Here is a 23,759-nt window from a genome sequence, read left to right as displayed (position 1 = left end):
TGGCAAAATAAATAAATAAATACGTAATACAGTCGCATTTAACTGCACCGCCCAACTCACAATAAGGCCCTTTTTGACTGCAACTTGCACCAAGTCATCTGCTCTTTCTTTGAAAGGAACACACCAAACAGCATCATTTTTCCAGGCAATGAAGTTAGACTTGGTTATCTGCAATACCTGAGAACAAAGTTTGAATGTATTGCTTTTATTTGCTGAATACGCCATATCGTCCCCAGATGTCTGTGCTAGATTAGCCCCAATCTATCTGTGTGAATCTGTGTGAATGATCGTGCAAAGCTTTTCGAGATGCTATTTTTCATTTCATGACTGGAGAGATCCTTGCCATTTAACTGGGAGGGGAGTACCTGCACCTTCATGCTCTAGCTCTATAGAGGTGTACTGAAAGTGGGAGAAAAGTCCACACATGATAGACTGGGGACAAGGGTCCGAAACTGGGGATAGTCTCTTCAACTGGGCGAATGACGAATTCACTGGATGACCCTTAATCAACAGGATCCCAGGATTTTATCTGCTCCACTATTGTTGCTTTTAATTCATTCATTAAATCATACATTTTACACCTGTAGCATTTATAGATAATTTATTATTTTGGTTTGTTTATGCACCATAAATAGGTGCAGTGTATATTGTTTTAGAGTACATTTTTAATGCGTGGCACATACTTGAATGGACTGCAAACTACATACGACTGCAGAAACAATCTACAGGACAGTAAACTTGCCAATGAACCTCCACTCTAACATCTCATTCAAAAGGGATGTACTGAAAGTGATGTACTGTTCAATAATTATTTAGTCTTTATGATGCCCCTAATGCCAGAGACCAGTCTCTAAGCGCTGCACTGGGATTCATAGCTGTGTTGCTTTGCAATGTCTTGCTTCCAAGACAATTGGGTTGTCATTGTGGTATCCAATCCTGCCTAGGCTCATGCTGCCTTCCCCTTGCTCACCTCTCTTCCCTTACCCGCTGACACCTCACAGCAGCAGGGTGCCATGTGAAATGGTGCAAGCACCCTGTAAAATGCCAACGATGGCATCAAGCACTCTGCAAGAGATTTAAATCTCCATATGACTGGCACCCCTCACCCCCACAGCAACCAAAGCAAAAGAAACCCAAACTTCGAAGTTTGGGTATTTTAAGAAAGGTAAGAGATGACGAAAGGTGGCTCAAATTATAGTGCACATTTCAATAATGATGTTTCAATATACAGCTATCATTGTGATTATAAATATGAGTTTTCATACTTTTATTTTGTCATAGTTTTTTGTATTTTAAGCTCCTGAAGACATCAAAACAAAGACCTACAATACATTTTAAAGGCGGCCAATTCCAAAAGGGTTTCACAGAGGTGGGAAGCAAATCCAGGACCTTGCTATGAGAATGGAATGCTCATCAGTTCACAACTAGTGTAGTTATGATGTGATGAAGCCTGGTGAAGCATAAATGAACAGCATCTCCATACATCACAGTGCAAAGTGCTGCAAAGTGACAATCATACTGCACTATACCACAATATGCAAGGCTCATTGCCGCTCTATGAATGTCTGTTTCTGTTATGAAGTAACACAAAAATCAACTTTGAAAATCCTTGAACATGGTTATTATGGTTTCCACCTACATGCACTGACCTTTTCTACAAATCCGAAATCAGACACACATATTTTTTTCTTAACATCACACCCCACGCCAGAGCCCCCTGCTGACCATGTACCCCAAACTTTAATTCCACATCTGATTACTCATGAAGCAGAGCTGCACAGTCACATCGAAACTAAAGCCATTCCCTGCCATTGGCTTTAGTAATAACCATTTAATGGGACCCTAGTTAATGTACTAATGTGGTCTAGGCACTATAGACTTCCCCCGGTGCCTGGTGCTATTGGGCTAGCACTTTGATGTTAGTGTACCATGAAATCTATCATTAACATTGATCCACTTTTTGCCCTGAAGACATAAAAGTTGCTACCTAATCAGCTAGCTATTGGGTATTTGTCTGCTATTCTCAGACAACATCAGACAACATCTGTGGTTATGTGTGCAGTTGGTGGAGGTGCTCTGTGAGAATATTTCCATGCATGTACAATACAACATTAAAAATGTACCAATAATATACGATAGTGCTTTTTATTAAATTATATTTATTCCCATGTAGTGAGCGTACAATGCAACAAGCAAAATTGAAAGAATCCAGTCATGAATATAGTGAGCTGTGTCTGGGACAGACAGCTGCTTTTACGTATAAAGCCAACAGCATTTGATTGGTAGATTTACGGCATCTGCATAGCGGAATATGCCCTGTTCCATGTCATCAAGCCGCAGCATTCACAGAACAGAATAGTATACATGAAATCATCCCAAATATACTTTAGCATTGGAGAGGGACTTTCTTCTCACCACATTAATAATGGATCTGAAACATTTGGCTCTCCAGATATTTTAGAGGACAGCTGCTATCAAACCTAGCCAGCATTGTTGATCGTGAAGGATAGCAGGAGTGGTAGTCTAAAAATGCACAAGTCACACATTGCAGAACTGCCTGACTGGAGGATTATGGTGTGTATTAATGTGCAGTCCATAAATCAGGTCCAGGGCTTGTTTACTGGTATTAGAGTGCCATCTATGTTGATATGTGTCTAATCAGAGTGGAGGGAGCCAATTTATGACGAGAAGACCTCCGTCTTCTCGTCATTAAGACAGAGGGCCTCATTACGACCCTGGCGGTAATCCGCCGTCATTACCGCCATGGCGTAATGAACGTTAACGCCGTGGGACGATGGTGTAAAGTGCGCCACATTACGACCCATCGCGCACGAGCATTACGCCATGGCGGTAATGTAAACAGCGCCATGGCGGTAATGCCCCCAAAACGGCACCTACCGGCATCGTATGCGGCGCAAGGTGCACCACCGCCACCGCCGTACATAGCGGTGACCGTAGTTAGCGGTCACCGCAATTAGCGTTGACCGTAGATAAGCGGAACCGGAAGTAGCGTCACCGCGGCGGAACGGGAAAGAGCACGGCGGCCATCTTTAAAAACACAATCCATTGCCATCCTCCGAAACCACTGGACATCCGAGCCTGAGACCCCGCCAATACCGGCTTCAACCTTCTACCTGCAGGAAGATGCCTAAAGTTTTGAAAAAAGCCTGTGACCGCCAGCGGCAAGACCGCTTCTCCAGAGAGGAGCTCACCATACTAGCGGAGACCCTACAGGAGAACGCTGCAGTGGTATTCTCCAACCAACTGACAAGACCGGCCATAACCAAGAAGAAGGCCATATGGGCACTGGTAGCTCAGCGGGTCAGTGCCGTGGGAACGACACCCCGCAATGTCAAACAGTGCCGCAAGCGGTGGGACGATCTCCGGCTCAGAGTCAGGAGCATACTATCAGCCAACATGAACCTGGCAATGGCAACTGGGGGAGGATCGGAGTCCCCTATAAAATTGCAGCCATGGGAGGAAATCTGTGCCTCCACAATCGGAATGCAGAGCATTGAAGGAGTAGGAGGAATGGAGAGAGGAGCCCCGACATCGGGCGATGCAGGTAGGTGGCTCAAATCAAGGCATGCAAATCTCACCTAAGTCCATTCATGTGAAGTACAATGTTGGCCCATAGTGTGAATGCAACACATCAGCAGGAGACTGCCCACAGATACATCCGATCTGCACCCTGTACACATGCAGCATGCACACCCTAACTGCAGGCACCCACATACCTCCATGCTACTTCCACACAAAAGGGAGTCAACTTTTTTCCCCTGCATGAAATGTGCCACATGTACTAACTGATGAGATGCCAGTCGCCACAATGCCCGGCCAATGTCCGCAGACCCATCAATAACACTCTCCCTCCTCTGTCCCACCACAGGCTCAAATTCCGACCTTGAGGAAGAGGACACCACAGCCTCCACACCCACCAAGAGGGCCAGGCCAACTGTGCCAACGCCACAACCCTCCACCTCTGTCGTCCCGAGGAAAACACCACAGCAGGCAAAATCCATGCAAGGGAAACAGGACAGGGCACAGACAGCCACCCCAGCAGGCAGTACAGCAGCAGCAGCAGCAGCAGCAGACATCACACCAATCATGCCCACAGAAGCCACAGCCTCTGCTGCAAGCAGCACACTTGGGGAGACTGCTGCCATTGCTGCCTCCTCCGATAGTGAAGCAGGGACCTTTGAGGAGAGTGATGTCAGGAGCCCCACAGGCCACCCTCATTCCCCCTACCTGTCCCTAAGCAGCCCGCATGTGGATGCCACACAGGGTCAGCCAGAGGATGACGATTGGCCAGCCACTCCATCCCCGCTGCAGGGGCAGATCAGCCCAATGGGAATGCCACTGCCATTAGCCATGGCCCAGAATCCCAACCATTCTCTGGAGGCGATTGCCACCCGGCAGCAGCAACTTTCCTCGCTGCTCGAAGAACATGTTGCTGAATGTGGGGGGTCAAGTGCAGCAATGGATAAATGTGCTGAGACTGTGAAGGCAGCTATAGAGTCGTCCACAAAGGACATCTGCGCGGAACTAGCTGCTGTGCGGCACGCCATCACTGACCTTGTGCAGACAATACGGGCCATGCGTCCAAATGAGCAGGCAGGATCCTCCTCGGTTGCCAGCTCGACACCGAGCAGCCCCATCCGCCGATCGGGGAGGAACCTCCGCAGCACAGGCAGGGGTGCCCCGGGGGCCAGTGGAGGGGGCTGCCAATAGTGGCCGGACAGTGTAGGAATCCTACTACTGACACTGCTGCACAGACCAACTCACACCTTTGTTGGGATTCCAGGGGGGGGGAGGGTGGAGGGGGGAGTGGGTGTGTTGGGGTGTGCAGGGGGGTGGCGGGGTGGTGTGTTGGGGAGTTAAGGGGGGAGTTCGGGGGGGGTGTGTGCAGGGGGGAGGTGGGAGGTGGGAGGGGGTGTGTTGGGGTGTGCAGGGGGGTGGCGGGGTGGTGTGTTGGGGAGTTAAGGGGGGAGTTGGGGGGGGGGTGTGCAGGGGGGAGGTGGGAGGTGGGAGGGGGTGTGACACGACAGTACATAGTTCAAATACAATTTATTCGTTTCACAAAAGGAAACGTGTGGACATTTTCATTGCGTATGTGTGCTTTATTGGTGTCCAGTCCTCAGTGTGCATGCCCCAGAGTCACACAGTGCCCCAAGTGCTGTCTCCATGCGATGAACACCAGCCGTGTGTGCTAGAAGCAGTGGTTGATGATACTTTGGCGCATGGCACGCCCCTCCTGTGCATCGCCTCCTCCATGTGGTGGCGCCCCTTCTGCACCCTCCTCATCCTCATCCTCATCGTCAGGTGGTTGCAGTTCTGCGTCAGGGGGCAGGGGCACATTCCGTCTGACGCACATATTGTGCAGCATGACACATGCCATGACGATCTTTGCCACCTTCTCATGGCCATACAGGAGTGCCCCACCAGACCTGCTGAGGCTTCGGAACCGTGCCTTCAGGAGGCCGAATGTCTGCTCTATGACCACACGAGTACGTGTATGTGCACGGTTGTAGTCCTCCTCGTGCTGGTTCTGCGGGTTCCGGACTGGCGTGAGGAGCCACCTCTTCAGGGGGTAGGCTGCATCACCTGTATGTAGGCGAGAATGTATGTGTCAGTCATGTTGTCTGTCCAGGAACATGATGTCCCACCATGGCTGGCATGGAACTGTTACCTTGGCTCACTTCTACATGCACTAATTGATTCACACTATGCAACCAGTATATGCCCATTGCTGCCATGGCCTGTTTAGCATGCCATCACCCTATGTATGCAGAGGGGTTTAGTGCATTGTGAGTGGCCTTCCTCTGTATCCGTTCTCTGTGTTACTCACAGCCAGGTGGAGTATGCATCATCCCCCCCCCCCTTTCAGCCAGGTGGAGTATGCATCATCCCCCCCCCCCTTTCAGCCAGGTGGAGTATGCATCATCCCCCCCCCCCTTTCAGCCAGGTGGAGTATGCATCATCCCCCCCCCCCTTTCTGCCAGGTGGAGTATGCACTGGTACGTCATTCCCATGCCCACTTCCATGACATAGCACTCACCGAGTAGCCAGGATCTTGGGCCTGCATGTCGCTCCATGTAGCGTGGTATTGTGGAGTTCCTCAGGATCATGGAATCATGGGTTGATCCTGGGAATCGGGCACAACAATGTGTGATGATCTTGTTGGAGTCACAGACCATTTGCACGTTGATAGAGTGGAACTGTTTCCGGTTGCGGTACGGTACCTCCATGGCACGTGGAACCACCAATTCCACATGGGTGCAGTCGATGGCACCAATGCAACCGGGTATGCTGGCTAGTGCATGGAAACCCACTTTGGTGTTTGCAATCTCCTGGGCAGTCCGTGGTAATGAGATGTGGTCGTCTGTGTGCTTGAGGAGGGCATCGAGCACTTGGATGAGTGTTCGTGAGAATAATGGTTGTGAAATGCCATGCAGGTGCCCCACTGTGTGCTGGTAGGTGCCTGTGGCCAGGAAGTGGAGTACAGCCACTACCTTCAGTAGGGGGGGGATGGCGGTTGGACTTTCTATCATGCTGACGATGTCGTTGTGTGTCATGTCTACGATGGCGGTGATGGTGTCCCTGTCCAAACGGTACAGGGTGTGGATCTGCTCAGCAGTGAGGTTGTTTGGATTGGCTCTGATGCGTGGGATTGGGGGCTGCCTGCGTGGTGGCACTGGCTGTGCTGGTGGGGCTTGCTGGGCCTGCCTTGCCCTCCTTCTCCTCCTGCGTCTCCTCTGTGCTGCCTGTTGTTGTTGTTGTTGCTGTTGCTGTTGTAGTAGCACATGCATTGCTATCAGGTCCTCCAGCCCCAAAATTGCTAGTCGTATTGGCATCATTGTGGAGTGTGACTGGGTGTGGGTAGGGGTGGGGTGTGCTCTTTTTATACTCCCCTGAGTCTGTATTGCCTTCACCTGTGCTGTTTCTGTGCACCTGTGGCAGCTGCATTCACTTGAATTGGCCCTTTACGGTTGGTTCGCGATGGCGTTATTTGCACCATGGCGGTAAGGTACTTAGCGGCCTCAATGATGGCGTTAGGTGCATGTCCGCTTGGGTCGGCATTTGCGTGCCTTTCCGCCATGGCGCTAAGTACGGTGTGGGCGGTCGCGTGCGCGCACCCTTAGCGCAGTTTGCGGCAGCGTTAACTACGATGCCGCTATTGGCATCGTAGTTAACGGTCACGGGTCATGATCGGACCTGGCGGAAAACGATGGCGGTAAGCATTTACCGCCATCGTTTTTCGCTTAGCGCCAGGGTCGTAATGAGGCCCAGAGACTATTCAGTGCCATCTAGTTTTGAATGATAGAGTAGATTTTGTTGATGCTCTGGGTGTCTTGGGCATAGTCCCCTGTGATAGTGATGAGGATCTGGGTGTCATCTGCGAAGGTAGTGTAGATGACACCCATATCATCTAGGGCTGAGACTAAGAGTTTGGTGTAGGCGTTATACAGTGTAGGGGAGAGGCATGATCCTTGGGGTACTCCGCATCTTTTCCAATGGTGTCTCTGGATGTTTGATCATCTAGGAACGATTTGATCCAGAGGGTAGCAGCAGTAGAGAAAAGTCTTTGGGTGTGTCTCACAGAGTTTGTTGTGGTCTACAAGGTCGAACGCTGCTGACAGGTCAAGCAGTAGCAGTATGGCCATTTTTCCAGAGTCTCTGATAGTGTCTATTTGAATTTTAAGGTCAGTGAGAGCGGTTTTGGTGCTATGGTTCGGTCTGAACCCTGATTGTCTGGCTCTTAGGAGATTATTCTGTTCCAGATGTGATTTAATTTTGTTATATGCTATTTTGTCAATAACTTTGAGGATGAATGGGACTGTGGTTATAGGCCTATAGTTAGTCAGGATTAGTGGGTCATGTGTTGGTTTTTTTAGTAATGGTGTGACCCAGGCTTGTTTGATACTAGCCAGTACCAGATTAGAACTGAATGATGCATTTACAAAATTAGTGATGATGGGGGTGAGGGTTGGAGCACATCATTTGACTAAGTGTGCTGGGAACGTGTCTCCTTTGCAGCTAGAGGCCTTACGTTTAGTTATGGTATTTAGTATGGTTTCTTGGGTAACTGAAGTGAAGTGGAAGATAGGGGTACTACGTACTGAGGGACTGGTGCTGGTTTCTGCTGAAGTATGTTTGTCTTCTAGTAATTTTCTTTTGACAACAATATTTTTGTAATAGTTGTATTTTAGTGTCGAGCACCTCTTGAATGGTGGTGCACCATTCTTTACTTGGTTGAACAGGGTTGATGATCGGGATGGGGGATGGGGTTTTCCAACTCCTTGAGGATGGAAAAGAGTTTGTTTGCGTCTGACGATGCATTACAGATCCTGGTATTGATGGCATTAGCTTTATGCGCAATGATGGCTGCCTTATAAACTTTATTTGCGGAATTGAAGGCGTCCATTGTTTCGGGAGTTTGAGATTTGGTGTAGCGATGCTCGAGCGTGCGTTTAGTGCATCTAAGCACTACTAGTTCCTCATCAAACCAGAATTAGATTTTTTTGTCTGAGCGTCTAGTTTTAGTGACACAAGGTGCTAGAGTATCTATTGTATTTGTGAGGCAGTTACGGTAGGTGTCTGCCAGGGCACAGGGTTTGTCATTAGTAATCATCTTGTCTTTAAAGATATTCTTTAGAATAGGGTTCATGTTTTCAGCTGAGAGTTTGCAAATGTTTTTGGTAACATAGATTTCCAGGGTGGTTGGTTTGGGAGGCACTAGTTCGATGCATGTGATAGTGAATTTGATGCTATAGTGATCTGTCCAGGGTAGAGGGGTGATTGATTGTTTGTTTGTTTATTTGATATAGTGCAAAACCAATGCCTGCAGGTAGCCGGGCGCAGACATTACAAGGATACTTCAGAACTTGGTTACAGTGATACACAAAAAAGACAAGACAATAGGATAGTACGGCATTATGTTGCAAATATGTTGGGTAGCAATCTCTTGGGAATTGTAGTCCAAGTGGAGCCCAGAGAGATTTATGTATATTAGCAGTAGTGTTCGTATGTCACTATGGGTAGGGGGTTAGGTTGACCACAAGCATGGCCCGGATGAGTCACACAGGCAGGTAATTCTACAAGGGGGGGGGAGATCGCAATAAATGTCATTAGAGCGTATCCATGAAAGGACCTTACGCCTGAAGCTTGGGTAGGGTTGGTCCATTCTGAGTTCTAAGGGGAGTTTGTTCCAGGTTTGGGCGGCTATGACTGGGAAGCTAGAGCCACCAGCAGTATTCTTTTTGTATCTGGGCACCGTCAAGGTGAAGGCATTAGTCCTTCTTGTGGGGCGGTTTGAGGTTCGCTTGTTAATTCTGTTTGCTAGGTAGGGGGGAGCTATATTGTTAAGGCATTTGGACGTGAGCGCAAGGGTTTTGAGGGTAATTCTATCCTTAATTTTTAGCCAGTGTATATTCCTTCTGGAAGTAGAGACATGGGGCCTCATTACACGGATGGCGGTAAGGATTTACCGGTACCGGTAAAATACTGGTACCGGTAAATCCTTACCGCCTTACTACGAGGTCCCTTTGCGGGTTGGGGGATTTAACGCCTGCTTTTTGCAGGCGTTAAAAACCAACCCGCAAAGGGACCCAGGGAGCTAATTACGGTACCGCAATTTGCGGTACCGCAATTAGCGCCTTCCCCATTCCCATTATGCCCTATGGGGCAAAAATGGGAATGGGGAAGGGCAATGGTGGAAGGGGGAATTACCGCCCCGCCAACCTTGTAATGGGGCGGTAATTCCCCTTTCCACCAAGGCGGTGCCGGTATTTTACCGGCATGAACCATGGCGCTAATAGCGCCATGGTTCTCCGCCATCCGTGTAATGAGGCCATCTGTTGGGAATGTTTAGGGCTACTCTAAGAGCATTATTTTGGAGTGTTTGGAGTTTGTTGAGGACATACTTGTTGGATCCCCCATATAAGGCATTGCAATAATCCAGTTTGGATATGATGAATGCATTAGCTAAGGTAATGCAGCTAGCCTCTGTTAGGAAAGGTATACATGATCGAATCAATTTGAAGGAGTAGGCTGTAGAAGAAGCTAGGGAGTTAATTTGTTTCTTGAAAGAGAGCGTTGAGTCCAGATAGACCCCTAAGGTTTTGACTGCGGGCATCACTTTAATGACATTATTGTCAATGTTAAACGAGGCATAGTCTGGGTCAAGTTTTTTAATCGCTGTCTCTGTGCCAAGGATCAGGATCTCCGTTTTATCGTCATTCAGGCAGAGGCCATGGGATGCCATCCATGCCTGAATGAGAAGATATATCTTGTTTACCAAAGCTTAGTCTTCCAAGAAGTTGCCCGAAAGAGGGATGAAGATCTGGGTGTCATCTGCGTAGTTAGTGTAGATGACACCCAGTCTATCCAACTTGTCAAACAAAGGTTTGGTAAAGATGTTATACATTGTAGGAGACACACATGATCCCTGGGGGACACCGCAGGAGACTTGTATGAGGTCGGCAGCTGCTAGTGGGGAGAAGAATCTCATTGTCCTGTTGGCAAGGAAGGATTGTACCCAGGCTATGGCATCACTTGAAAAATGGGCAGCGGAGCCAAGGTGATTGCATAAGACTGCATGATCTACCAGGTCAAAGGCTGCCGAGAGGTCAAGGAGGAGTAGCATAGCTGATTTTCCATTATCCTCCAACTCGTCAATTTGAGTCTTTAGGTCAATCAAGTTTCAGTGCCGTGAAGGGGGCGGAAGCCGGATTGTCGTGAGCCTAGGAGGTTATTAGTTTCAAGGTAATCCTGGATTTGCAGGTAAGCTACCCTGTCGATAATTTTAAGTAGGAAAGGGACGGTGGTAATGGGTCTGTAGTTTGTCAGAATGAATGGGTCAAGGGTTTGTTTTTTTAACAGAGGTAGGACCCAAGACTGTTTTAGGTTATTAGGCACTAGGTTAGTTTTAAAGGAGGTGTTGATCAGTTTAGACATGAAGGGAGCTAGGTCTCTCGCTGCATCTTTTATAATTTGAGCAGAGCAGTTGTCTCCTTTACAATTCGAAGGCTTTAGGGAAAGTATGATTTTTTCAGTTTCAAGTATAGTTATTTGTTTGAAACAAAAGGGGTGAGGAGTGTTATTAAGCTGGTTTATAGAGGGCTGTGCCTTGGGAGTATGCTCCACTGGCAATAGTAAGGCAGCTTTTTTGGTAGCAATTTTGGTTTGGAGAGAGCTAATTTTACCTGCAAGGGCATTTTCTATGCTCGTACACCAGAGCTTATTTTTGGGAGTATTGTCGGTTTGTGGTATAGATGATTCCATTTCGCGGAGAATAGAGAATAATTCCTTGGTGTCTGATTTAGCTTTTGCTATTCTGTCATTGTAAGTGTTCTTTTTAGTGCTAATAATTTCCTTTTTGTACCGTTTGGCATGGCTGGCTAGCTTAATTTTATTCTCCTCAGTAGGGGAGTGTCGCCAGATTGATTGGTTTTTTGAGTTCTAAGGTCTTTCAGTTGGGGTGTGAACCAATTGTTCAGGTGGGAAAATTGTTTACCTTTGCGGATTTTAGTAGGGGCGATCAGATCAAGTGCCTTAGTCATGCTACTGTTATAAGTTTCCACAAGAAGGGTCAGGTCTGTGATATTGTCTACGTTGCTAAGAGTAGGGAGGAGGTGTGGTAAGAGTTGTTCAGCTGTAATGTCTTTTTTACTTCTAGTAGGGAGTGGCGGGCCATGATTATAGGTTTAGGGTAGGAGAGGTCAAGTGAGGCAGAGAATGATATTAAATGGTTGTCTGTCCATATTTGAGGAGTTATACTGACGATGCTGATGTTGTAATTCAGGTCAGCAACCCAGTCTAGAGTTCTACCTTTAGAGTGTGTAGGGGTAATGACTTTTTGTGTCAAACCGCAATCATTCAGTAATGTGGCAACAGATGTGACATGCTTGTCATTGCAATCATTAAAGCCAAGGTTGGAGTCTCCTAATAATAGGGTTTGTGTATGGTCTTTAGTATTGTTAGTCATGATGCTGGTTAAGTCGTCCTCAAATGTTCCTAGTGGTCCAGGTGGTCTGTAGATCACATAGATAATGAGAGTACGGTTACAAGAGAGTTGGAGTTTGCAGTGCGTAGTTCACAGGACTGAAATGGCGTAGTAGTGGCCAATCTGATGGGCAGGTTAGCTTTGTGGATGATGGCTAGGCCACCTCCTTTGGTATTAGGTCTGTCAACTCTTAGCAGTTGGTAGCCATCTGGTACTGCTAGCATAATGGCGGGGCCAGCAGCCTCATGGAGCCAGGTTTCGGTTATGAACAGCAGGTCCAGGTTCTCATTCATTAGGGTGTCAGAGATCTCTGTGGCGTGGGCAACCATGGATCTGGCATTGATGAGGGACCCAGTTAGCAAGAGGGTGTTAGTGGGTGTAGTGGTAGGGGGGTGCATCCTGTTCTTTAAGGAGTCTACTTGAGATGGTAGCTGCTTGGTGGGTGAGATGCCTAGTGGCAGAGGAGTAGGTTTGGAGTGGTGTGAGCGTTTATTCGTTGGGTTGGTTAGGTTGGTATAGCCCCTAAAGATGTGGTCAGATGATGGTTCGTGAAGGTAGGATAGTCTAGTTCTTAGTCTCATGTTTCTGTCTTTAGGTGGGCAAGAGGCAACAGGTACAATTGCCATGATAGTAAGGAGGTTTAATGCAGAAAGTAATGTGTAGTTTTGTGGGGTTTTCATTGTGGTCGTGGGCGAAGTGTAATTCGGTTTGTTGGTGCAAATTAAGCTAAGACCTGGACATGCATAGCCAGGCACGTGCAATTATGCTGTAATGTGCAACGGTTTAGATATGTACAATAGTACTATGGGCTGCAGAGAGGCCTAGGCATATAGAAAATACTATGGGCTGCAGAGAAGCCTAGACATGCACAGTAATGCTATGGGCTGCAGAGAGGCCTAGACATGCACAATAATACTATGGGCTGCAGAGAGGCCTAGACATGTACAATAATGCTATAGCCTGCAGAGAGGCCTAGACATGTACAATAATGCTATAGGCTACAGAGAGGCCTCAACATGTACAAAAACGCTATAGGCTGCAGAGAGGCCAAGACATGTGCAAATTGGCAGTGCACTGGGCGTTAGGCTAGCTAGGCAAGTACAATTATACTAACGGCTATAGAGGCATGGTAAAATGCGAATTGCACCGATGACTGGGAAAGGCAAGAACTATAAATCGCTAATATTAGTATCAGTCAACGAGTCAGTATCAGCAATTACAGCGAGTCATAAAAGCGGAAAGAAGAGTGTTACGAATGGAAGGAACTTTAGCATACATTTGAGAGAAGCAGAACGATGGGCATAGGCGGATGTAAGAAGCAGGCTACCGTGTGCATCCGAAAGGGAAGGCATAGGCTAATATGGGAGAGTATAACTGCAAAAATTGGATGAATAGTTTAGCGAATCTGTAGAGCCTGACGTATGCGTACCTGCATACCGGTCGTAGTGATCGTAGGGCATGGGGGATGCCGTGGGTAGCAGGAGTCACATCACAGTTTATATGGGCAAATCAAGTGTTTTTATACTTGCACGCAGAGGTAGGGATATGCAATTAGCTGTTCTGGTTGTGTAGTGGCTGGGGGCAAAGTTAAGCGTTGCAATGAGTACAATACCTTGAGTTCCCAGGCAGGGTGGGTCTTGAGCAGCGTTTCGGGCAGAGGGCAGGTGATCAGGCAGTGACAGGCAAGGATAGGAAGTTTGCCTTAGTGCACGCCGCCTTTGTAATGATGCCGGCTTCGCCTACCAGCTGGTGATTGGCTACTTATCAATTCGATGCGGCCAATGACGGGGCCACTAGTAGCCTAGGTGGACCCAGGCCAGTGAGGACAGAACTTGCCCATGACGAACGGCCATCTTGGAGAGGTGGTTCCAATATTCAAACAAAGGGGTTGCGCTTGGTCTTTTTCAGCGATATGGGAGGGAGGTCCGTTATCGGAGTCATAGCTGTGGTCTTCCATTGGGAGGTGGCATAGAGGATTGAGCGTTTAAAGGTGTGTGATCTAACCCTTTGATTTCTGGTGGTGATCTGAATTGGGTTTCGTTTGCCTTTTTCTATGTTGCTCTGGTCTGTATTGAGACGACATGTGGTGGGTTGTGACCGTGAGATGGGTCGGTCACATTTTGCTGCAACTAGATTGGTGTAGGGGTTACTTTTAGGTTTGGTGTTTTTGGTGAGAGTATTTAGGTTCCAGGATGATCTAGCTATTTGGCTATTGAGCATTTCCCTCCGTGGATTAGTCTAGTTGTAGTAAGAGTGGAATGGCTTTGTGTTAGGTAGGAATGGTGTAGGGCAGGGGATGGGGTGGTGTCTTGGGCATGCTGGTCTGCTGACACCATTTAGAAAGGCAGTGAAGTGAGATCCTGTGCAGGGCAGTTTGGCTGGTATAATGCAGAATCGAAACATGATGAGGGTACACCAGGCTAACATGTCTAGTTGTTGGCAATAAGGTGGCAATCACTTACTGCTACAGGCGAACTGGGTTAGGCTTGGTGGGCGAATGGCAATGGATGGCATAGATTGCTTAGTTTCACAGGTAGGTATCTATAGGTGCATTACACAATTGATACAATGAGCTAGTATTGATCACATAATCTTAGACAGGTCCTAGCGATTGACCGTATTGTAGGTAGGCTAGTTATATAAAATGTGATGTACACATAGGGCCTGATCACGACTTGGCCGTTACCGCTGGCGGTAATAGCCCTACCGCCGAACTCCCCGGCGCTAATAGCGCCGGATCACGAGTTCGGCTGTAAAGTAATTCCCCATTGAGCCCATTCGGGAATGCCCCATTCCCCATTGGGCTCAATGGGGAATTTTTACATGCTCTTACCACCGGCGGATTTCCCGCCAGCGGTAATAGCGCGAATTTTCAGCGGATTTCCCCCCAGCTCAAAGCTGGGGCGAAATCTGCCGAAGCCCTGATTCGGCGGACCCTTAAATCTGGTGGTATTAGCACTACCGCCAGATTTAAGGGTTACCGCCGAAGTCGTGATCAGGCCCATAGTCTGTTACATACATTTCCAAGAAATATTACAACAAAAAGCACAAGTAGCAATAACATAGGTCATAGATTTTAGTCGTTTTAGGAAGAGCGTTATGTTATGGCAGTTGCATAAGGCTCTAATTGTCATAGGCTATATCAAACATATTACGGTAATCGAGTCCTGAGCAGCTGTAAAAGTCAAAAGTGAGCGTGAAGAGTGCTGCAGTGAATTGCTCATTGTTTAAAGTTTGAATAGTAATGCACAGTTGAACAGAGTATTTCTGTGCATGACATGCGGGCAATAGATCTATATTCTCGTATGTGTTACTCACAGTTGTGCTAAACTGGTCATCGCAAGACTTTCTGTGCTCAAATGGGGAGAGTGGTTTTGTTCCTAGAGTTCAGGATGCGGCTTCTCGCAGCCACCCTGCGGACAACTGCAGACAGGCCCTTTCGTTGGCCCTTCTGTGCGTAACTTCCTGATGCTGGCTTCCATCTGACGGTCGACTCTGTCTCCGGATATGCGGGCGCTAAGCCAATCAAATGCTGTGGATTTGGGGGCAAGTCTGGCCGTAGATTCAAACGAAAAAAGTGGCGGCTGTTGTCCTATTTACTGTTATTTGATTCAATTATGCTGGGTGTTTATTTCTCCTTCTGACCTCTAGAGACTTGCTCACTCCATCTTGTAGCAGCCTTATCCATTGTTAATTGTCCAATACTTGGACTCTCGTAGATGTTTTCTTCTTTAATCTAAGAGAAATATGCCTCACGTTCATGGCCTATCCATCTGCCTCACTTTGTGCTTTGCAGCTATTCCTTGAAATAGCATCCTTGATCCCAGGCCAACTTAAACTCCTCTTTATTCTGCACACAAAGCTGTTTTCCATCGGCTTCTGACTCTGCAGCCTTGGTCTGTTACTGAGGTAGCTGGAATTAATCTTTACATGAGCCAACGTCGATTTTAACTGTCATGGCCATCATTGCCACATTATATTTTCCTCTAAAGCAAGCTTCTATATTCTTTGTCTACCTTGCATTAATGCGTATTTACACATATTGGTCAGCAAGTTACTTTATCTTCTTTTGCATACATGATAACTTTATCATTTCGTAGAGGTTTCTCTTCTCACTTCAGTTACATCATCACTCTTAAGTATTTTCAGACAGTTTCAGTATGTCCTCATATATCTTAATTCATGACATCACTATGCCCTTGTTAGATGTCACTCAGCACTATATGATGTCCAAGGGTACATGCAGACATCCTTCCACTCTCTCAGTGTGAGAGTACATTTGGTACGGTTATCTGAGTGCATATCATCCCTCGTACACTCGATGCAGTATAGGGACAACACAGGGGGTACCGCATACAGCTCTTCTCCTGCTGTTCCAGTATGGCAGTGGTTAGGGGCAAGAGCTAGGGTCAGAGTGTCTACCTGCTCCTCTACATTCCACCCTCTAGTCTATTCCTCAACCACATTCTCCTCTTTAAACTCCTTCAACTTCTCTTCATACTGTTGTTTCTTTGGAATCCATATCTTTGTCAACCCCTCAGGTAATCTGCATTCTTTATATGTTCATCCACACTCCAGATCATATGGCAGCATTCTCCTGATGTGGACAGAATATCCAACATCCTAAATATTGTCCCTCATTACGATACCGGCGCTAAACCATGCTGCTATTAGCACCATGGTTGGTGCCGGTATCGTAACGTGTCCGCCATGGTGAAATGGGGAAATACCGCCCCATTCCAAGGTTGGCGGGGCGGTATTTCCCCATTTCCCCATGGCCCTTCCCCATTCCCATTTTTTCCCCATAGGGCATAATGGGAATGGTGAAGGCGCTAAGTACGGTACCGCAAATTGCGGTACCATACTTACCGCGAAGGTCCCTTCGCGGGTCCCTACTTTATCGGCTGATCTAGACCAGCCGTTAAGGTCGGGTCACGCAAAGGGACCTCGTAATTAGGCGCTAATGGGTTAACGGCGCCGCAGCCTTTTATGGCGCTGTTAACCCATTAGCGCCAGGGTCGTAATGAGGCCCACTGTGTATGATCCTTGGGATAGTAGAATATTGTTCCTGTAGGCGCAAGGGTGCTTTTCTTTTTGTTCTCATGGGTACTTTCCTCATTTTGCATTTCTTGACCCTTTCTAACATCTATATCAATCATTATCTTCATCTCAATAGCTTTATTGGATGTCTTCTGGCACTGTCCCAATATTATCCTTATAAGACAGAATCCTAGCAATACCAACACTAGTATTTCTCAAAGAAATTTGAAGGCATTTGCCATCCAGGTTAGAATCCACAAAAACAGAGACGAAAACCAGTCATCTCCTGCTGGCTCATCAACTGTACAGCCAGAAGGCCTGACCTTGGTGCACATGCCTCCTTCCATTGCTGTAATTAAGTCCAGGACATACCTATTCTGGAGAGTCATCAGCATGATGGCTGCCAATTCTTCTCTGATTGCATTAAATCCTTTTATTGTTGCATTCATTGTCTGTAAAAGCTCCCATCTGGTAATCTGCAGCCACTTGGCGTTTACTGCAATCTGAAGTCTTGACATAAATATAAATGTCATTATTATTGCTGTTTTGCTGAACAGTTTATGTTCATCTGGAATGTCTTCATAGGACTTTATTTATTTTGACAAGAAGTAGTTCTCCCTTTTCAGCTGGCAAAGAATAAGTGACCGCTTCCTTCTCTGGTGTTCATTCATTTTTGGAAATTCATCAATATTGAGATCACTTTGAGGAATCACTAATGCTGGAACATGTATTAATGCAATGGAACATACTCCTCCTCAATGTGTAGGCAACTGCATGTAAGCTCTAGTTACACAGGCCTATGTCGGTCCATCAATGTTGCAGTTCCTCCATTAATTCCTGGGACTTTGAGCACCTGTTTGCATCCTTTATTTTCTCCAACCAGAACGAGCCTCTATTCCTGAAGCACGTTATTGCATTCTTCAATGGTTTTATGGATACTGGTCCTGCTTCGTTGTCGACCCATGTTAGTAACTTGGGATACTTGGCACATGATTCTAGGCATCTGTCATTCACGGTTTGCACTATGCCTACAGCTTCTTTCTTCAATAAGGATGCAGGGCAAGATAATAGTCCTTCTTCCCATCCGGTACTGGTGGCAGCACGCCCATCGCCCAATAGCTGAGGTCTCCCCCAGCATCCTGGTTCTCCTGCTCATTCAGTCATATCTGAGCAATCCATCTTCTTGATCTCAACAGTTTTTATTCTCTCCCCAATCTGGGATGGATACATGAGTTTCTTGCTTGTCCAAACCACGGTTGATTCTTTTTGTCTTCACATAAGTATCTTCATTTGGAAATGATCCTCTTGATCACCATTGTAAAGTTGCCCATTTTCCTTTGGATTGCACTCTGGTTGTACATGCTGCTAGATGACTGAGACATTTTACATCATGTGCAGGTATCTTTTTGGAAATGAATGTCCTTGTCGCGTTCATGGCATACGGTATTAACTAACAGACATAGTAGCTTTCATCTGATGTTCTCTCCCTCACCTCCTTCATGTGCTGATATCATAAATAATTTTTTAAATGAGCCGAATTATCAAGATATGTGTTTATATCTTCATGATCTTCCCCAACATCCCTTTAAAATAGAAATACATGCCTTGTAAGGTTATAAAGGATACTGTTTGCTCTTTCTTCAGGGACAATAATAATTGTCTCATTGTTCCCCACCATGTCTGTATTGTTTCTTATAACATGCCTAAATGCCATGATAATCAGAAGGAAAACAGAATGATATCACAATTATTAATCCATGAAAGCTCATCTATTTTCTTGATGGCAATGAATCTCTTATTTTCTGGAGCCTACTCATTTTGTTTTAATTCTAAATATGCAACTCTGCAATTCTTAATGGACCACACTTTTAGAACTGCAAGATGATTGTTATAATTATCCTGAAAATAATATCATTTTTCTTAGGATTGCCACATTTTTTTTACGCAAATTCTTACTAAAACTGCATAAGACTGAATTGTATATGTAAAGACAGGAAACAAGAATGTGTGTATGGTTATTATAATGTGCTTCTGTTCTTTCAGTCCCGGTATGTTATAACATTGTTCCTTGAACCTATCTAAAAAGTTCCAGGATGACTGCAAATCTATTTATTTCTTATTGAATGTCAAAAGATATTGGTGAGCTCTTTTGCTCCTGGCCACCGAACAAATATGCATGTGTGTAACTTCTTCTCTTGCTTCACCGTCGGTAGTTACAGGAGGGGGCTGATTTTCTCCTCTATATGGTTGGATGTCGTGCAAATACAGCCAGGCTCTTCTTCCTTTTAACTTGGCAGCTGTATGAGTAATGTCTTCCACCTCATATGGTCCTTCAAAGTGGGGTGTGCTGCGATTGCGTACAATCTTTTGTATCAGCACCTGGTCACCTGGGTATAGACTGGGTTGTTTTAACATATCTTCTGCTTCAATGGATTGATCATCTTTGTTGCTTCTCTTTATCCCTTCCTTTCAGTTATTGACCTGCTGAGTCTTGAAAGAAACACAGTCATTGGTGTTAGGTTTATCATTGACATGCATATGAGAGTATTATATAGGAAGAGATTAGCAGGCACTAACCTGTTCCAGATGCCCCAATGGGAAGCGTTGGAGAAATTCCCCTGACACAATCCTGCCCCTCTGTCCTGAAGGCAGGAGCCGGAAGGACAGGATTCCCAGGGAAACTCTCTGGGGAATAAAACCCTGACGTTGGGGATCTTCTGTCTGGACTATATGTTCTTAATGGGAAGTTTCATAGTCTCGATCACATCATGAGATATACAGTCAACCGGAGGATGTATGTTCTGCAGGGGAAGAAAGAGTTGAGGTAAGTGAATGTACAGAGAGATAAAGAACAGCCCTGTTTCATCCATAGGTCGTTTTCTTCTTGCGGTGCTCAACCTTGTATTTCAATTAACTGGAGAATAGACTGCATGTTAAAGCCCTCCTTTACCAGCATGCATTGTACTGTCATCTGTTTAAGACTTTCTGTTTCGAAATTAGAAATGATTTGGACATAGGCTGCCTTTTTTGCTTCTAAATATGTAGCTTTGTTTCCATGAAACATCCTTTCACTCTCTCATTGCAAAGGTACATTCGGTATGGTTGTCTGAGTGCATATTGTCTCTTGTACACTTGATGCGGTATAGGGACAACACATTGGGTCCCACATACAGCTCTTCTGCTATTCCAGTATGACGGCTGGGAGCGGGAGTTAGGGTCAATGCGTCCACCTGCTCCTCTACAATGTCTTTCAGGGTAATATATGAAGAAAGGCAGGAGGGTTACAATAAGTTGAAAGGGACATCCTGGCCAGGGATTTGGAAAGTGTTTTCAAAACCCTTATACCCCTGCCTTCTCCTCACTCACCCAACCCTTGTATCCCATCTTCTCACCGGGTCCCACCTTTGTATACCTGCCTTCTGCTCACCTGCTGCCACCCCTGTACTCCTGCCTCTCCTCACCTGCTCGCACCCTTGTACCCTCTGCCTTCTCCTCACCCAAACATACCCTGGGCAACAGCCTCCTTTGGCAGCAGTATCTTCCACCTCTCTTTCCCATTTCAAGCCCCATGTTCCAAATGGTTCACACAACTGCCCATGCCTCAGAGGAAGGTTCTAGGTAAACTGTTACCCAATTACACACTAAAAAACATTTCAGCAGAGGATTAACAAGTTTTTATTTATATATGTAAGCCCTATCCTGGATATATGCCCCACATATTGAACATGTGGTAGCCTTTGAGCAACGTAAGGAGTGGTGCAAGTGGGTGAATTTTATTGTAATGCTTTCAGGTCAGCGGCTACAGGAACAGGCAGAGAGCAATACGGTAAGTATAGCATCGCTTTATTCATACAATATATGCAAAGCTCTGGTTACTCTTTAAGTTACATGTGGAGGAGCACCCCAACTGCTCATCCTGTGGGATACGAGCTAAGGTCAACCCAGAACACTCAAACATCATTACCCATCCAACATTCACTGAGCTGTCTTTCATTCAAAGTAACCAACATTCTCACATCATGCAGGGGTGACCAGCAGGAGCATTGCACTAGAGGACGGCGGATACACATTTAATTCACATGACATAAAACTCCTCTTTCCATGTATATACATTAACACATCAAGACACAATACCCTTTGTATGGCTTGGACAACAAGACAGGCCTTCCTGTTTAATTGAGGACCATTATTCTTGCTTCTGTGCACACAGGATTTGAGCGCATCACACCCAGCTTTATAAGGATACAAATAAATTATTTCAGATGCATAGACAGAACCTATGTCCTCCCTATTCCCTCCTTCCCTTTCCCGTGCCACTCCTCCACTCCTTAGTCCCTAAGACTGGTAAGATTCATCAACCTTGACTCACTATACTCCACCCACCTCTCTTCTACTTGGCCTCTAACACTAGTTGCAGCCATCAGTTTTCCTCCACACCCAACTCACCTCTACGCCCATTTAATATTTATTTTATGTACTTTTACATTTGTAGAGTGCACAAAGCACGAAAGGCATCCAGGCGCTTGCTACAAAGGGGAAGAGGAGCAACAGAACAGAGTACAGAGGTTTCGGTTGAACAGTCTGGTTATTAGCTGTTTTCTAAATGGCCAATATGCAGTTTCAGCTCTCCGATTTGTGGCAGGGCATTCCAGAGGCATGCAGCAACGGTTGGGAAACTAACGCTGCCACCTTTCGAACTAGTATATTGTGGGATGTCAGACGGTCGCTGCAGGCTGCTCTGGTAGATCTGGAGGAAGTGTGTCTGACAGTTGTGTGCGAGACGGAGGGCGGTGCCGAGTTAGTGAGACAGTGGTGAGGAGGAGTTTGAAGTTAATTTGCTCTCTTATGGGTAACTAACAGGCTGCTTTTCTGTCGGCTGAGACATGGTCCTTTTTGGTCAGTTTTATGGCTGCTCGGATAGCATTTCTTTTTGTAGTCTGTAGTTTGTTGATGTTGCGCTTGGAGGTGCCCGCTACAAGAGAGTTGCAGTAGTCTAGTCAGGAGCCAATTACTGGTTTAGATGTAGTTAGCCAGACTTTTGTGGCAAGGAAGGGTTTTACTGCAATCAGAAACATAGTGGTGTGGGCAGCTATTGAGGCGATAGCGTTTACGTGGCAGGTCATGCTGAGGTTAGAGTCCAGGAAGACTCCCAGAGTTTTCACCTGAGATAGACAGGGATGGTGAGGGTGTCGATATTGAATGACTGAAAGGCAGAGTCCAATTTGGCTAGCTGTGGGGGGTGGCCCACTTGGAGTATCTCAGTATGTCTGCAAAGAGGCAGAGTTGATGGGAGGCCATCCAGGTTTGTGTCGTGTCGTAGATTTTGCTGAGGGTGATTGTGTTAGGTCGCCTGAAAGTGGTAGGATAATCTGACCGTCATCGGCATAGTTGGTGAAGGATATGCTGAGGGCATCGAGATGGTCGAAGAGGGGCTTGGTGTAGATGGTAAATGGGGTAGGGCAGATGCAGGAGCCTTGTGGGACCCCGGAAGGATCTGGTGTGGGGACAGCAGAGGCAATCCCTGCATAGATACAAGCTGTTCTTTCTGCTAGAAATTAAGTGATCCAGTTGGTTGCTTCCGGGAAGAACTTGGCAGCCGTAATGATATGGTGGCAGAGGGTGTGGTGGTTGACCAGGTCAAACACTGCTAATAGGTATTGCAGAAGTAAGAGGGCTAGGTTACCGGAGTCGTGGATGTCATCTAGTTGGTTCTTAAGATTGAGGAGTGCGGATTCAGCATCATGCTCAAGGTGGAAACCTGATTGGTGTGGCCTTAGGATGTAGTTGTTTTCATGGTAGGATTGTATTTTGATGTAAGCGGCATGGCCCAACATTTTTAATAGGAATGGGACAGTGGTATTGGGGTGGTAGCTTTTTGGTATGGAGGGATCAAGTTAGGCTTTCTTGATAAGAGGGGAAATACAGGCTTCCTTGTGTTTAAGTGGGATATGGCTGGTGCTGAAGGAGGAGTTGATGAATGCAGTGATGATAGGTGTGAGAGCTGCTGCATAGTCCTTAATGACTGGAGCAGGGCAGTGAGAGGGCTTGAGGCTTGTGATGATTTTGGAGATTTCGTCTTCCAAGACTGGGAGGAAGCTAAATGGAGTGGAGGTAGAGGTGGGAGACCATGGGACAGACTCAGGTGTAGGGTCAGGAGACTGGGGCATCAGCTGAGTGACTGCTTGCTTCTCTCAAATTGTATCCTGGAGGATGGATTTATTTTGGTAAGGGCATCTTGTTAGGCAGAATCATATGCAGTACCCTTTTGGAACATCAAACACAATTAATACTACAAGTGACAGTACAGATTCACCTTTGGTACAAGCCTGTACTGCACAGTAAAGTGGTAGCGATGACTGAGCAGCCAGACTTATCTCAAGAGTAAAGTAAGCAGTAACAATAGTTACACAAAGGACAGCAATTACTATGGTTCAAACATGACCAGCCAAAGGTATCTCATGGGCCAACTGTAGGAAATGGAATCTGTTTGCTAGGAGCACTACAAGCTTGTTGCAGTCCCCAGGGATAGACTCAGTCGGTTCACTGTAGAAGAGGCCATCTTCCCAGTGCAACCTCTGCTTCCCAGGCTCTTGCCCATCGAGCTGAGAAGCTGCCCATAGACAAAGACCTTCAATAGGAGGACACTCTCTTTGTCCTTTGCTGAAGTCTGCCCTGTTGGGTCCACCTTCTGCCAGTAAAGACTGCAGCTCAGGAT

The 23,759-nt window shown here is 46.5% G+C and overlaps 2 protein-coding genes across 2 annotated transcripts in view; both read left to right on the top strand.

The window, feature by feature from the left end:
• The window catches only part of LOC138468137 (spermatogenesis-associated protein 7-like), a 1,832,011-nt gene that overhangs the window by 542,549 nt on the left and 1,265,703 nt on the right, over positions 1–23,759 (top strand). The gene's annotated exons all lie outside the window — the stretch shown is intronic.
• Positions 3,227–4,775, top strand: LOC138467137 (uncharacterized). Its single transcript, XM_069607239.1, has 2 exons — positions 3,227–3,565; positions 3,890–4,775. The coding sequence occupies exons 1-2, from the start codon at positions 3,418–3,420 to the stop codon at positions 4,729–4,731; spliced, it is 990 nt and encodes a 329-aa protein (XP_069463340.1). The 5' UTR covers positions 3,227–3,417; the 3' UTR covers positions 4,732–4,775.

The sequence above is a fragment of the Ambystoma mexicanum genome, chromosome 4q, assembly GCF_040938575.1.
Source record: "Ambystoma mexicanum isolate Mex_15411 chromosome 4q, UKY_AmexF1_1, whole genome shotgun sequence".
Lineage (NCBI taxonomy): Eukaryota > Metazoa > Chordata > Amphibia > Caudata > Ambystomatidae > Ambystoma > Ambystoma mexicanum.
Note: the sequence above shows the minus strand (reverse complement) of the source record. Positions and strands in the feature narration are given on the sequence as shown.